The sequence below is a fragment of the Paramisgurnus dabryanus genome, chromosome 7 (genome assembly GCF_030506205.2).
Source record: "Paramisgurnus dabryanus chromosome 7, PD_genome_1.1, whole genome shotgun sequence".
NCBI lineage: Eukaryota > Metazoa > Chordata > Actinopteri > Cypriniformes > Cobitidae > Paramisgurnus > Paramisgurnus dabryanus.
This window is the reverse complement of record NC_133343.1, coordinates 7,498,181-7,512,137: the sequence shown is the minus strand read 5'-3', so window position 1 is coordinate 7,512,137 and position 13,957 is coordinate 7,498,181. Positions and strand designations below refer to the sequence as shown.

The 13,957-nt window shown below is 37.2% G+C and overlaps 1 protein-coding gene across 1 annotated transcript in view; it reads left to right on the top strand.

Moving 5' to 3' along the window:
- The first annotated feature begins 6,175 nt into the window (after window positions 1-6,175).
- xirp2a (xin actin binding repeat containing 2a) overlaps window positions 6,176-13,957 on the top strand; it is a 43,259-nt gene continuing 35,477 nt past the window's right edge. Inside the window, exon 1 of the mRNA XM_065260263.2 lies at window positions 6,176-6,655. Coding sequence (XP_065116335.2) covers window positions 6,470-6,655 — 186 coding nt within the window. The 5' untranslated portion in view covers window positions 6,176-6,469. The remainder of the gene's footprint in view (window positions 6,656-13,957) is intronic.

Below are 13,957 nucleotides of genomic sequence, written 5' to 3'. Positions count from 1 at the left end.
GTGAGATAAATGAGATGGACACGTGGAGCCTCGAAGTGTACTGAATTTATTTGTGCCTTTTTAAGGAGTCACTATACCTTTTGATCATTAACTTTATGTTTAAGTTACAGTTAAGGTTCCTTACAATTTAGTTTTACATGACTCAATGACTAATTTGTCCACTCCTTTAAAAGTAAACGGGCTTTTTATATTGTGCATCTTTAAGACACATATTTAGCAGTCCTAAAAGTTGTAGGTTTGATTTCCAGCACAAACTGAAAAAATTTATAAAAGTGTCTGCCAAAAGCATAAATGTATTGTGTGTGTGGTTTTTTAAGCTTTACTACCAATAATTTGCCATTTATTAAACCTTTTACACATTTTCCAGACAGCAGATTCTGTTTGAGTTTTATTTTAATGTGTTTATGTAAAAAAAAAGACCCCTTTAAGAAATGCTTGATCTTTTAGTTTCAGTATGTTAGTTTCAGTTAAAATCTTTAGGACTGAAAGGGCACATTTCACAAAACTTTTTAAGATGTAAAATTTTTGTGTCCCCAGAGTACGTATTTGAAGTTTTAACTCAAAATACCCCATAGATAATTTATTATAGCATGTTAAAATTGCCACTTTGTAGGTGTGTCTAAAATATAAATGAGCTAGTGCATATTAAAGGAACATGCCCACATTTTGGGAATTTAGCTTATTCACCGTATCCCCCAGAGTTAGATAAGTCCATACATACCTCTCTCATCTCCGTGCGTGCTGTAACTCTGTCTGACGCAGCCCCCGCTAGCTTAGCTTAGCACAAAGACTGGAAATGCATGGCTCCAGCTAGTATACTGCTCCCAATAAGTGACAAAATAACGCGATCATTTTCCTATTTATGTGTTGTGATTTGTATAGTCAAACCGTGTACAAATAACAAGGTGATATGAGACACAGCGATCTTTTAACAGTACACATACTGAGAACTATATTCTCTGAAGACGAAGCACTGCCGCATGGGCGGAGTGATTTGCACAACTCTGACCGAACTCTCTGCTCCTCACCAGGGGCTTCTCGTGTGCTGCGAGCAGATCACTCCGCCCATGCGGCAGTGCTTCGTCTTCAGAGAATATAGTTCTCAGTATGTATACTGTTAAAAGATCGCTGTGTCTCATATCACCTTGTTATTTGTACACGGTTTGACTATACAAATCACAACACATAAATAGGAAAATGATCGCGTTATTTTGTCACTTATTGGGAGCAGTATACTAGCTGGAGCCATTCACTTCCAGTCTTTGTGCTAAGCTAAGCTAGCGGGGGCTGCGTCAGACAGAGTTACAGCACGCACGGAGATGAGAGAGGTATGTATGGACTTATCTAACTCTGGGGGATACGGTGAATAAGCTAAATTCCCAAAATGTGGGCGTGTTCCTTTAAGGGTCGGTATTGTCCCCTTCTGACATCACAAGGGGAGCCAAATATCAATGACTTATTTTTTCACATGCTTGCAGAGAATGGTTTACCAAAACTAAGTTACTGGGTTGTTCTTTTTCACTTTTTCTAGGTTGATAGAAGCACCGGGGACCCAATTTAAGCACTTATAAAGTCAGATTTTTATGATATGTCCCCTTTAAGCATTTTTTCATTATTATGGTGATGTTAGAAAAACTTTGTCTTAAAAAAATCTCCATTTGACCTTTACTGTGTATTAATGGATGTGTGGGACTTTAACCACTGTGAGTAACTGCTTCTGAATGTGACCAGCTCACTTTTTCCACAAAGTAAAAATTACGGAAAATGAAAAAAGGCCTGATGATGTTAAAAGCGGGTGGGAAATGTGGTCCCGCCATCTCACCATCTGCATTTGTGCTAAAAGCAAAGCACGGGCATTATCCCAAACTAAACAAGCTGACTCTAGCTGCAAATGCAGAATGTTGAAATGTCTCCTTCTCATTTTCCTGCCTATCTGTAACACACGGATAAATGTGCTCTTAAACAAAAAAACAAATATGCTGTTAAACAAGTCCTTGGGGAGACAAATACACAGTCCTGCATATAAAGAACACTGTATAGTATTAAAGCAAAGAGCAAATAGATGAGAAAGGCTGAACCATTTCTTTATTTCTAGTCACACTGTAGTAGATAAGTAGACTAAGTGAGGAAAAAAACAAAGATAATGGGAAACAATGACATCTCTAAGACTTTTACTTTGAATTTACTTTGAATAATTGAACAATGAAATGACATAAAATATGATTCACACATAGGTGTCATTTACACTGGGGACGCTGGGGACATGTCCCCACCATTTTTTGAAATGGCTGATTTTGTCCCCACCACTTTTTGAAAGCATTTGGTTAAAATGTTCTGAAAAATCAAGCGAACCAAGAAATGTTAGTGTAAGGTGTATTTGCACAAAAAAAAAACATGCAATGCAGTTTAAAACAATGTACATTGTCCAAAAAAGTAACTTAAACAAAATAAACTATTACTGATTCTAAAATGACCCAAAAACATGCATGCGCCGATCAGTAACTTGAACAAATTCTTGGTTTTGATGCGGCGTTATTCAATATTTTTCCCGTCGTGCTGTAATGTTTTTTCATCTGATCTTTTGTCCCCACCACTTTTCAACACAAACTGACGCCCCTGGATTCACACTCTTTTATACATAAACAGAATCTATATCAAGGTCACTGTATTGTATTAAAAAGTCTGACTACCGATACATAATACTACTGTATATTGTAATTTCAAAAACATGTCTTCAGGACAAAAACTCTTTAGGTTTGTTGGACATCATGCAGAGCTGCGCAGACCGATCTTCGTATGACATCAAAACACTGCTGTCGAATCGCTCTCGCGGTACTTTAATTAGCTGATGTCATATGCCGATCGGGCTGCGCAGAGCCGCATGAAGTCGAACACAATTTTTTGACAACTGCTTAAAAAAATGCAAGCAAAATATTTTAACATCTTGGCGACTTCCGCCAACATAAGCAACAGCGACCATACTACATGTGCGCGTGAACGACTACACAACAACAAGCTTGAGAAAATAAACACGAAGTGCCTGTGACAAGCGCAACATTTGAATTTCAAGTGATCCGTCCTGTCAGCGTAATCAAGAGGCGGCAAAATGAAGAAGTTCATCAGTAAAGTGAGACAATTTACAGTTATATATGTTTCTGACTAATTTTATATACAGGAACAATATAAGAGGAGACAAAATGAAGAGGTTTCAGAAAAGTGAGATTATTTGCGGTTTTCTATGTCTCTGACTACAGAAGCAAGACCTATCTGTGCACGTGCGCCTATGATTTGGCATTCATTAGCTCATTCCCTTCTAAAAAAATCCAGCATAAATTGATAAGCAGGTTTTAGCTGGTCTTCCATCTTGGTTTAAGCGGGTGTAGCAGGTCTAGCTGTGTTTTGGTCACTTTTTAAGCTGGACTTAAAAACTAGACTGGTTAGGCTGGAAGTAGTGATGGGCAGTCCGGCTCTTTCCATTGGTTCGGCTCTTTCGGCTAAAGCTCCGGCTCTACATTTTAGTGATGGCAGTCCGGCTCTTTTCATAGATTCGGCTCTTCTGGCTCGTCTCCCTTAGAAGAGCCGGCTCCCCTGCATGCGTCTGAAGAATCGGCTCTGCTCGTTCGCTACAAAGAATCAGCTCTAGAGCCGGCGTTCGCGAACGACCCATCACTAGCTGGAAGACCAACTTTGCCAGGCTGTGAGGCTTAGCTTAAACCAGCTACTGCCACCTTAACAATTTAACTACATTTCAGCCAAATGGTTGAGCACATTTTTAGTCAAAATATTTTATAGAAAGGAGAACCTAAGCTTATTGAGCTAACGCTACCATTTGCTTGAGGTATGTCATGCCAAAAAATCAACAGCACTTGTCACAACATTTCTTCTTCGATGGATGTCAGAGACAAAGAAATCAATCACTCCTGCCTATTCCCTACTGAAAAATCCAGCAAAGACCAGCATAAGCTGGTGAGCTGGTTTTAGCTGGTCTCCCAGCTTGGTTTTAGCTGATATTGCTGGTGAAACAAGCTGGTCTAGCTGTGTTTTGGTCACTTTTTAAGCTGGTCTAGCTGGACTTAGCTGGTCAGGCTGGAAGACCAGCTGACCCACCAGCTTGACCAGCCTTGCCAGGCTGGGAGGACAAGCCTAGACCAGCTACTGCCACCTTAAACCAGCTACCAGCTTATGCTGGTGTTTGCTGGATATATGTGAACTGTTTTGGTGAAATTTTGCAAGGAAAGCATTTTGTTTTTTTTGACATATTACACTGTAAGAGCCCTAACTTTACAAAATAATGTTACTTGGTGCCATGAAAAAACTCTAGTATGTTTTTAATAACTTTTCAAAAAATGTGCTTTACCAAACGGTTGACTTTATGGTTAAAGTAGAAAAGCTAAGCTCATATTTTCAGATCATCCATTTCTTTAGTCAGAATTTACTATTTGCTGAGAAATATATTTCTGATCATTCACAGCAATGAATATGAAACCCAGGCAGTTAAAGGGTTAAACCAGCTGCCAGCAGCAGCTTATGTTGGTCTGTAAGAAATGCAAACCTTCCCCGTGAAAAATCCATTGCTTTGTTTAATTCAAGACGTAAAAATTAAAACCCAACGTTGCAAAATTATTTGTAAATATTATTTTACCGGTGACCGTTTCAGGCGGTTGATATCTTGGAATAACATACTGTACCCTGCTTGGAATGTCGAGATTGCCCAGTCAGAATCAAGCATTCATTCCCAGCGCGAGCGACGTTCCGAGGTTTAAGCTGTGAATACCAAAAGTAATCAATTTACCAAATTACCACGGTTACCTCACTTTTGCTACTAAAACCGTGGTTAATTTCCCTAAGGGCTATGCATCAAGTGAACAAGTCCAACAGCCCAGGAATGCACATTAAAAAAAGAACATAAAAATTCCTCTTTTATAAGGGTCGAGATTTTCTCCCCATTGTAAACCAAAAACCTAACAAGCCATTTGTGCCTTCGGGGACTGGTAAATTATTAACAAGGCCATGAGTTTAGTTGTGACTAATGTAAAGCTTATTTGTGTGGTTATGATTATAACTCATTGTGTAGTTTGCTAATCTGTTTGTATTTTTACTGTGACATTTTGCATAGTTGTGAAACTGTGCACTACTTACTGAACATAGTACAGCAATGCAAAGCAATGGTCCAAAATCATCAACAAAAAGGTACAGAATTGTATTGTCATCAGAAAGACAAAGCATTTTTTTTAACATGCAAGTTAAACTATACATGCCTGTGTTAGGAAATAAAACGAATGCCTTTTAACTGAATTTCTCTGTACAGTATATTGGTGTTTGTGTAAGTTGAGTAGACAGGCCTGTAAGCGAGCAGTGTTTGTGTGTGTTGAATAATGCATTTCTGTGATGCACTCTTCCCTACTTATAATGCAACTGCATTAAGTTCACTCCATCTTTTCCTCTTATGCATTACAGTATATCTCCTGCTATTGCAGTCTCGTATCTTATGTACAAGCATGCTTCATAGGTAAAGGTAATAGCGTGTGAATTGAGGTCATATGTTTCTCTGTCTCAGCCAGGCTGGAATTCATTACTTAAGTAATGTCGGTAAAAGATTTAACCCCCATCTTCCTTTTTGCACGATAATGATTTTCCTTTCAAAATCATAGTTGTTGCTTAGCTGTCATTGCAAAAATACAGGAAATTTTCTTGCTCGATTGCTTTTCCTTATGGGTTGCCCCACCTACGGTACAGTGTAAATCATTTGTCTGAAATACATTTACATTTATGCATTTGGCAAATGCGACTTTCCAAAGCATTCCACTTGCATGGACCGAATAAATACTTAATATATTGCATCATTTCATTTAGTTTGGATATGATGTTGTGCACTTACAATAGAAATCTATTGTATACGTTTTTGAATAAGCTTTTTATGATGGAATGCAATGGATGATGTTTGACTTTTTTGCATTTTTGCTTTTTTTATAAAACAAATTTTATAGCAGGATACAGTCTCAGGGTGGGTTCTCATTTTAGGAAATGTGTGTGTGTGTGTGTGTGTGTGTGTGTGTGTGTGTGTGTGTGGTGAAAGGAAGGGGTGTTGGTGTGAAGGGAGGGCTGTGGTCATGTTTCCACGATTTGTTCAGGGGTGATGTTCGTTTCCTGTTGGCAGGAATGCGTGTGGTTATGTTTTACTCAATTACAATGCTTTTGAAACCCTTAACTGTGAAAGTGTGCAATTCTTTGAAATTCATAGCTTGAGTGAACTTTTTTCTGTCCTTTTCTCCTCCTTCAAGGCTGTCCTTGGTCTGTCCGTCTGGATCAGCCTCTCTCAGACATCACAGCTGTGCCACGCACTCCTTCCTCCACATCCATCTCTTCCCTCTCACTCTCCGTCACTGTCTCTGTCGTTCTCCGATCGCTCTGTCAGTAGTGGTCCTCTCTGCTTTCGTGGGGGAGGCTGGAATATCTGGTTTCCTGAACAATGGAAACTCAATCAGGAAATGGACCCGATGTGATAAAAGAAGGACAGTTCGCTCGTTCGTCTCCTCTCGCCGTGCGGCCTGCGGACGCTAAAGAGGACCTGGAGGAGAACAGGCAGATTGAGAAGTTTGACATTCCACTCAACAGCCTGAAGCGAATGTTTGAAAATCCTCCACCGCAACATGTGGTAAGTCTTAGAGAGAATGAGTGAATGTGAATGGAAAGACGCCAAATTGACTGTGGTTTGAGTTTGTCTTGTCTGTCTATTTATTAGGAGAGATAGTTGTGTATTTTGTCTGACTTTTCAATCGTGGCCGTCAGACACTGACAGCAGAGTGAGAAAAAAAGACGAGAGAGAAAAGACAAGTAAAATACAGCTGTTGCTTAACTTTGTGGAAAGTGTTCCTGTGGCTCAACTGGTGGAGCACTCCACCAACAATGCCAAGGTTGTGGATTTGGATCCCAGGGAACATATTGTGATAAACTGTACCTTAAGTACACTGTTTTGCCTCTGGTAGACACTTTTATCCAAACCCCCTTACAATGTTGAAAAAACAAAAAGTAAACTATGGTAGTCATCTATTCCCAAGATTTCTACTACTTCTAAGTTGCCAAGTACTCCACAGCTTGTTATCTAGAGATGCATATCACTGACATTTGTGAGGGTCATTTTCTTCCCACTGATCTTTACGTTCCTAACTTTATTGCTCCTGAGTGAACTGGATGATAACTTTAAAAAAGTGGGCTGATAACATAACTTGCAATATAGTAGTGATTTTTCCATTATATTTTGAAGCATTCGAATTACCCAGCTGTGTTATCAGAGCAACATTTCCAGTTTCTCAAAGCTTCAGCTGTATTGCTGAAAACCACCTGTTTACCTGCATTACTTAGCTGGTGAAGTTGATCAGCAGTGGCGGCTCGTGACTGCTCTTCCAAGGGCCGCAAATTCAAAATATGTGTTTGTTGCGTCATGTGAACCATGTGCATCACGTGTTTTGTCAAAATAAGTGCCTGCTGGCCAACGCAAGCGTCTCTTTTATCATAAACCCTTTAGACGCGTCTGCCGGAGGAAAGAAGTCACCGGCCGCCACTGTTGATCACCATTATCTTTATGGTGTTACTGTTTGACCATAAAATTGCTGGTGGTTACACTTTAGCATTCAGTTTTTAGAAAAAAATGGATGAAACACCAGCTGGACCATAATCCAAAACTTGCAATTCATTTTTTAAGCGGGGTAACTCTCTGTCAGTGGATATCCATGGTTTATGTCACTATAACGTAGACGGAGCTCATGAATATTAATTAACTGGTGCTGAAATCTTCCTGGTTTAGTCACATTGCCTAATAAATATTCATGGTCTATATGTTGCCTTAGTACTGTTTAGGAATGAAAGCTTAATTATATAGTATCTTGCACAGATTTGCCAAATATAAAAAAAGTACTTTTTTTGCTTAAAAAATAAATTATAATTTAATAAATAATTTAGACCTCATTGTCTGGATGACTTAGCGATGACAATTTAAAGTGCACCTATTTCATTGCTAAAAAACAACGCTATTTTGTGTATTTGGTATAATACAATGTTTTTGCGTGGTTTATATGGTTAAAAAACACATTATTTTCCAAATACTGTACATTTTTGTAGCTCCAGACATACTGCCTTCCTCAAATGATTTTGTATAAAGCTCATCGATCTGAAAAGCTCTGTGTCCCTGATTGGCCAGCTAATCTGTTTGTTGTAATTGGTCTGAATACCTCTGACGTCAGCCAGAAATGTGACGCTCCTTACCATGTTTGAAAGATTCGCTCACAATGCAATGCTAACAGGAGTTAAATTACAGGCTGTGAATCTGAAGCGGGAGTATTTATGATAATGTCGGTCTTGTCTACATCATCAATCCCAGGAAGTAAACTGCTCCCTACAATCTGTGTGTTTGTTGTAGTCCAAGAAAAAAGATTTATGCTAAAAACGATAACTCGGGTCATCGTTTACATTGGGGTTTGTACCTTTTACATATTATTAACATGTACTAATACACACTTACACACCAAAGGAAATGTAAAATAGGTGCTCTTTAACATAAATTTAACATCAAAATATATAAATGTAAAAACAAAAACTCAAACAAAGAAACAATTTAAGCAACATAAAATTAGCCAAAACAATCATGTAATGGGATTATTTGATAACTTTATGCATTCGCATTTTTTACTGTGTTTATTGCATTTTAGATGCATTTAGTGACAAGATTTAGCAGCGCAGTTATTGATTTTCATTGTCATTTAGAAATACAGATTTGTTGAATCCATTAAAGGGGACATTCCACAAGACTTTTTAAAGATGTCAAATAAATCTTTTGTGTCCCCAGAGTACATATGTGAAGTTCTAGCACTAAATACCATATAGATAATTTATTATAGCATGTAAAAATTGACACTTTGTACGTGTGAGCAAGAATGTGCCATTCCTGGGTGTGTTCTTTTAAATGCAGCTGATCTCTGCACTAAATGGCAGTGCTGTGGTTGGATAGTGCAGATTAAGGGGCAGTATTATCCCCTTCCGACATCACAGGGGGAGCAAAATTTTAATTGCCTATTTTTTTACATTCTTGCACAGAATGGTTTACCAAAACTAAGTTACTGGGTTGATCTTTTACACATTTTCTAGGTTGATAGAAGCACTGGGGACACAATTATCGCACTTAAACATGGAAAAAGTCAGATTTTCATGATATGTCCCCTTTAGGATTCTGATAAATAACCTAATTTACAAAAAAACATGTCAGCCGCACTTAGAGGGTTTTGCGTCAGAGCTCTTCATTTATATAAGAGTAATTCTGGGATTAAGTGATACAGGATTAAGAGATCAGATAAAGGGGGGAAACTTTCATAGTTATCATAGTTTGGCAAATTTGCTGCATTTTTCATGCATGGGAAAATCCATTAACCATTAAATTAATCGCTCCGAAGAGAGAGAGAAAGAAAGGTCACATCAGCACACACTTGACTCGCATACATAAACATACAACAAAGCTAAACACAACCACAAAAGAAAATGCTACTGGCAATAAACTTGTGGGAAACAAATCAACCGTGCGCTGACGTGCATAGACATACACACACACACAAAATGTTTCACTATGTTATTTAAACTTATTTTTGGATTCTTTCCGCAACACTGGCTTTCTTATAAATAACCCTGTAATTTGCATGTGGTGCATGTGTGTGTGTGCAGGCGGGCAGGGTAAAACTATCTAAACTGAGAAAGCTGTGGCATTAGACATACAGTATAAAGAGAGAACTTATTAACATTAATATACTTAGATTTCACTCATATAGACATATAAACAAACAAACACAGCAAAGCCTGACCGATGTTGTATTTTCCTTTAGCTAATTGGTAGTACATATCACTAGCAATGGAAAGTTATGAGTTCAGTTTACAGGAAATGCATTGTACAGTATACTGAAGGACACTAAGTGCACTTCACTGAAAGTCTTTTCAGATAAAACTGTCAGTCAAATGCATGCATGTAAATTATACAGACACTGATCACCATATTGATTGTGTTGAGACCACATAAGACCTGCAAGCCCCCTTTTTTAGGGATACAGTCAATAAACAACTACAGTAGTTAGTCTATAAGATTCCCCTTAGGGCTGCTTTTCCCAATAACAATTGAACTTAGCACTTGCTACTAACTACTTAAGAAACGTTTGTTATTGTTTAACATGCGTTTCCCAAAAATGAACTTAAATACGATTGTACGCAGCGTGCAACTTACGAGAAATGTCACTATGTGACTCGTAAATGTTTAGCCTAATGATCTTCACCTCATGTGTACGTAATAATATTGTTAGTAATATTGATTAATATTTTTCAATGACTAATTCAATGTTTTAATAATTTGTGCCATTTTAAATGATCTTTTCCATATTTAGTTAGGTCTTATCTCATTGTGCAATGCCTTTCGCAGTTTATATTGTTAGTTTATATTATTATTTGTTTATATTAATATCTTATGCCTTTCTATGTACAAAATTTTTATTGTACACTTACTTTACTGTGCCAGCACTGATTTATACACTGTTCTATGCATTATATTAAAGGTAGGGTAACACATTTTGAAAAATGCTAACGGTAGCCGCCTAGCAATGAAATCCCGATCCCACCCTCAAGTCAAATCGCCATCCAAAGTCACGCCTCTTTCCAAACACATGAACACGCACAGATCAGACGGTCACATCTCATGTCTCATTCACCAGTGAGAAAACTTTGCAGTACAAAGTGAATAACACTTCCAAAATAACCAACATAAACAACTGGTTTACATCAGAATTAGTTTAAGCACACGTTCGATTGTGTAGACGTAGTAACTATATCGTTATGCTAATCCGGAAAACGAACACAAATTTCATAAGCAACACAACGTTTCATCAAAGTAGAATATCTGAATCCATCTCAATACAAACATATCGCGTACCTACCTTACCAAAATAAACAGTGCAACGACCCTTTCAGACCCTTTGCCTCCTGTAGCTGTTTGCATCTCGCGGTAAAGCAGTAAAGTTACAGATGTTAATTTGGGTTTTTGCTCTTGCTCATCCAGGCAGTTTTTGCTGTTGTTGTTATAAAAGATGCATTTAGTTTTGTTGCTCCTGTGTAGGTTGTCAATTCAGCAGAAAAGTTTGGTGTTCTCGCTGTTTACAGACAGAGCGCACGTGAACGCGCCGATGACGTATGGTATCTGCGTGGACTCGCTGCGCGGTGGGAATTCAAATTACGCTTACGTATGAGGGACATAAAAGGAAACGTCCGTTCGGACCGAAATCTATGATTTGTTGAACATTTTTTGGTCCTACGCCTTTCACAGATGACATAAATTTTTACAAATACATTTAAACAACTTAACACAGTGATTGCTATCAGAATGTGAGGAGACTTTTAACCAGCATAACTAAAAATGTTTCAGGATCAAATCTGTTACCCTACCTTTAAGCACAACCTTTGTTCATTATTTACCTTACAATCAGATAATAAATTAAGAGTTTAATAATACAATGTCTCTGCAAGTATTGCCTTGTAAATTTAATAGAATATATAAAAGGCAGTAAGACACAACAGATTGAAAATGTTGCACGTGGTTGATTAAAATGTATTATTAGATTTTTTTACATTTTTATATTAAACCAATAAACAAATTAGAACCCAATAAATAAATAAACATTTAAAAACATTACGTTATTTTCATTGCACAGGAGTAAAGTTTATGTGCAATCTGTCACTTACGATGAATTTTCGATTACTATCACTCGTAGGTCTAGTGCTACTTCAGTTACGATGCTTTTGTGAAACGTCTAAGATGATTCATATGACTGTTTTTACGATCTACTTAGCCTTACAATGCTTATGGGAAACGCAGCCCAGTGCAGTTAAATCACATTACATTTATGCATTTGCCAAACACTTTTTTCCCAAGCGATTTAACATTTTTCAGTATGTACGGTATGTTTTCTGGTATTCAAACCCATGACCTTTGCACGGCTAAGACAGTAACAGTAGTGCAACATAAGAATAAAAATTGTTTATTGGGATAGTTCACTGAAAAGTGAAAATTTTGTCATCATTTAAACATCTGTTTGTTTATTAACATCTTTCAAAATATCTTTGTATTAAGCAGAACAAAGATGTTTTTAAACAGATCAGGGGCACCATTCACTTCCATATTATTATTTCTTGCTACCATGGAAGTCAATGGTGCCCCCTATCTGCTTTGTTACAAACACAGGGCTCCAGACTAACTTTTTTCACTAGGAGCACAGTGGCCCCCAACTAAAAATTTTAGGGGCACAACCAGAAAATTTAGGGGCACACACCGTAAATCAACATGCTAACCAAATATTCACATTTCTACTAATTTCCACTGTATTACTAATAAATACTTGATGATAGATGCAGAAATTACAACGTGCTGTTTCAAATTCAGTGTCACATTTTATTGTGCACTTTTGGGAAAAAAAGGTCAAATTTACAGGTCGCACATGTGCAACTGGATGTAAAATTCAGTGGCACACTCTCAAATTTTGGGGGCAAAATGCCACCATTTGGGGGCAGTCTGGAGCCCTGAAACATCTTTTTAAATATCTTCATTTGTGTACATCAGAACAAAAATATTTCTACAGGTTTGTAACAAATTGAGGGTGAGAAAATGATAATAGAATTTTCTATTTTTTATGAACTTTCCCTTAAATATGCCTTTCTCGCATCTCAATTTGTGCAGCTCCATCTATTTATTTGATGAAGTTTCTATATTTATATACTGGCTGGATCTATTCATACTATCTGGTTCCCCCATAGTTCACAGATTTACACTATGCACTAAAAATATGTATGCATTATTTTTTTTTTATTTTTTTTATCTTTAACATTTAGGAATACTTTTTCTCTTCTGCTTTGCAACAGGTTGGTAAAATTAGGCAGAAAAGCAAAACTACAAAATGTATGCCATCTGGACCATATAGGTGATATGCTAATGTGTAGTATACCACATATTTACAGCATACTTTTATTGCACAGTGCACTTGGCAGTATGTGAATTATCATTTATTTCACTAATAAAACAAAAAAAGATTCTTGACTCATGACTCAGATATTTTGCACACAAGCAACATGTTTTTGATTAAGTGACTAATTGTTGGCACCATTCGCACAGGAAGGCGATTGCTAGAGATCCATGATCTATCGCATCTATCTGAAACACAAGCTCTCCACCCCACAGGGGATTTTAATATTTCATGATCCCATCGTAGAGACATGCTTAACTCTCTTTCTGTCTCTCCTTCATTATTATGCAGAGTATACGGAGAGACTGATAAAGTCTTTCAGAAGGAGTTTTACTCATGAAATCCTTCAATAAATCACATTTGAATTGTTCATCAAAGTTCATGCAAGGTTAAGATAATAAGCTCTTTTGAAACAGATCTGTTGTTGCACATTCTGTCCAGCAGATGTCAACAATACGACAAGCAAAAGTGAATCTGTGTCGTATAAAACTATACCAGTCAGCTTATCAAATAGCGGTCTATTCTTTATAACAACCTCTACTGCGAGTCATCTTGACTGGTAATATCTGTTTATTTTCATGCGTGACAGGTTTGAATTTGTCACAAATAAGCCTATAAAATATTTCAAATCAATATTTCACACCAAATTATTTGCTTATGTGGCAAGTAGCCGTGTAATAAGCAGAGTAATATACATTCAGTTGTCTTACATAATAAACCCATTCACGTTGCTACATTATCTACATATTAACATCAACAAGGCAGAAGCAACTGATTCAAGAGTACTGGAAAAAATAAAGTATATTTTCATTCTTTATGAAATGATATTGTATTGTGTCTTTATAATGTATATATTTATTAAATTTGATTTTAGTCTATATGGAATTTTAAGTTATGGCCTGAGAACAGGTGGATTTAGG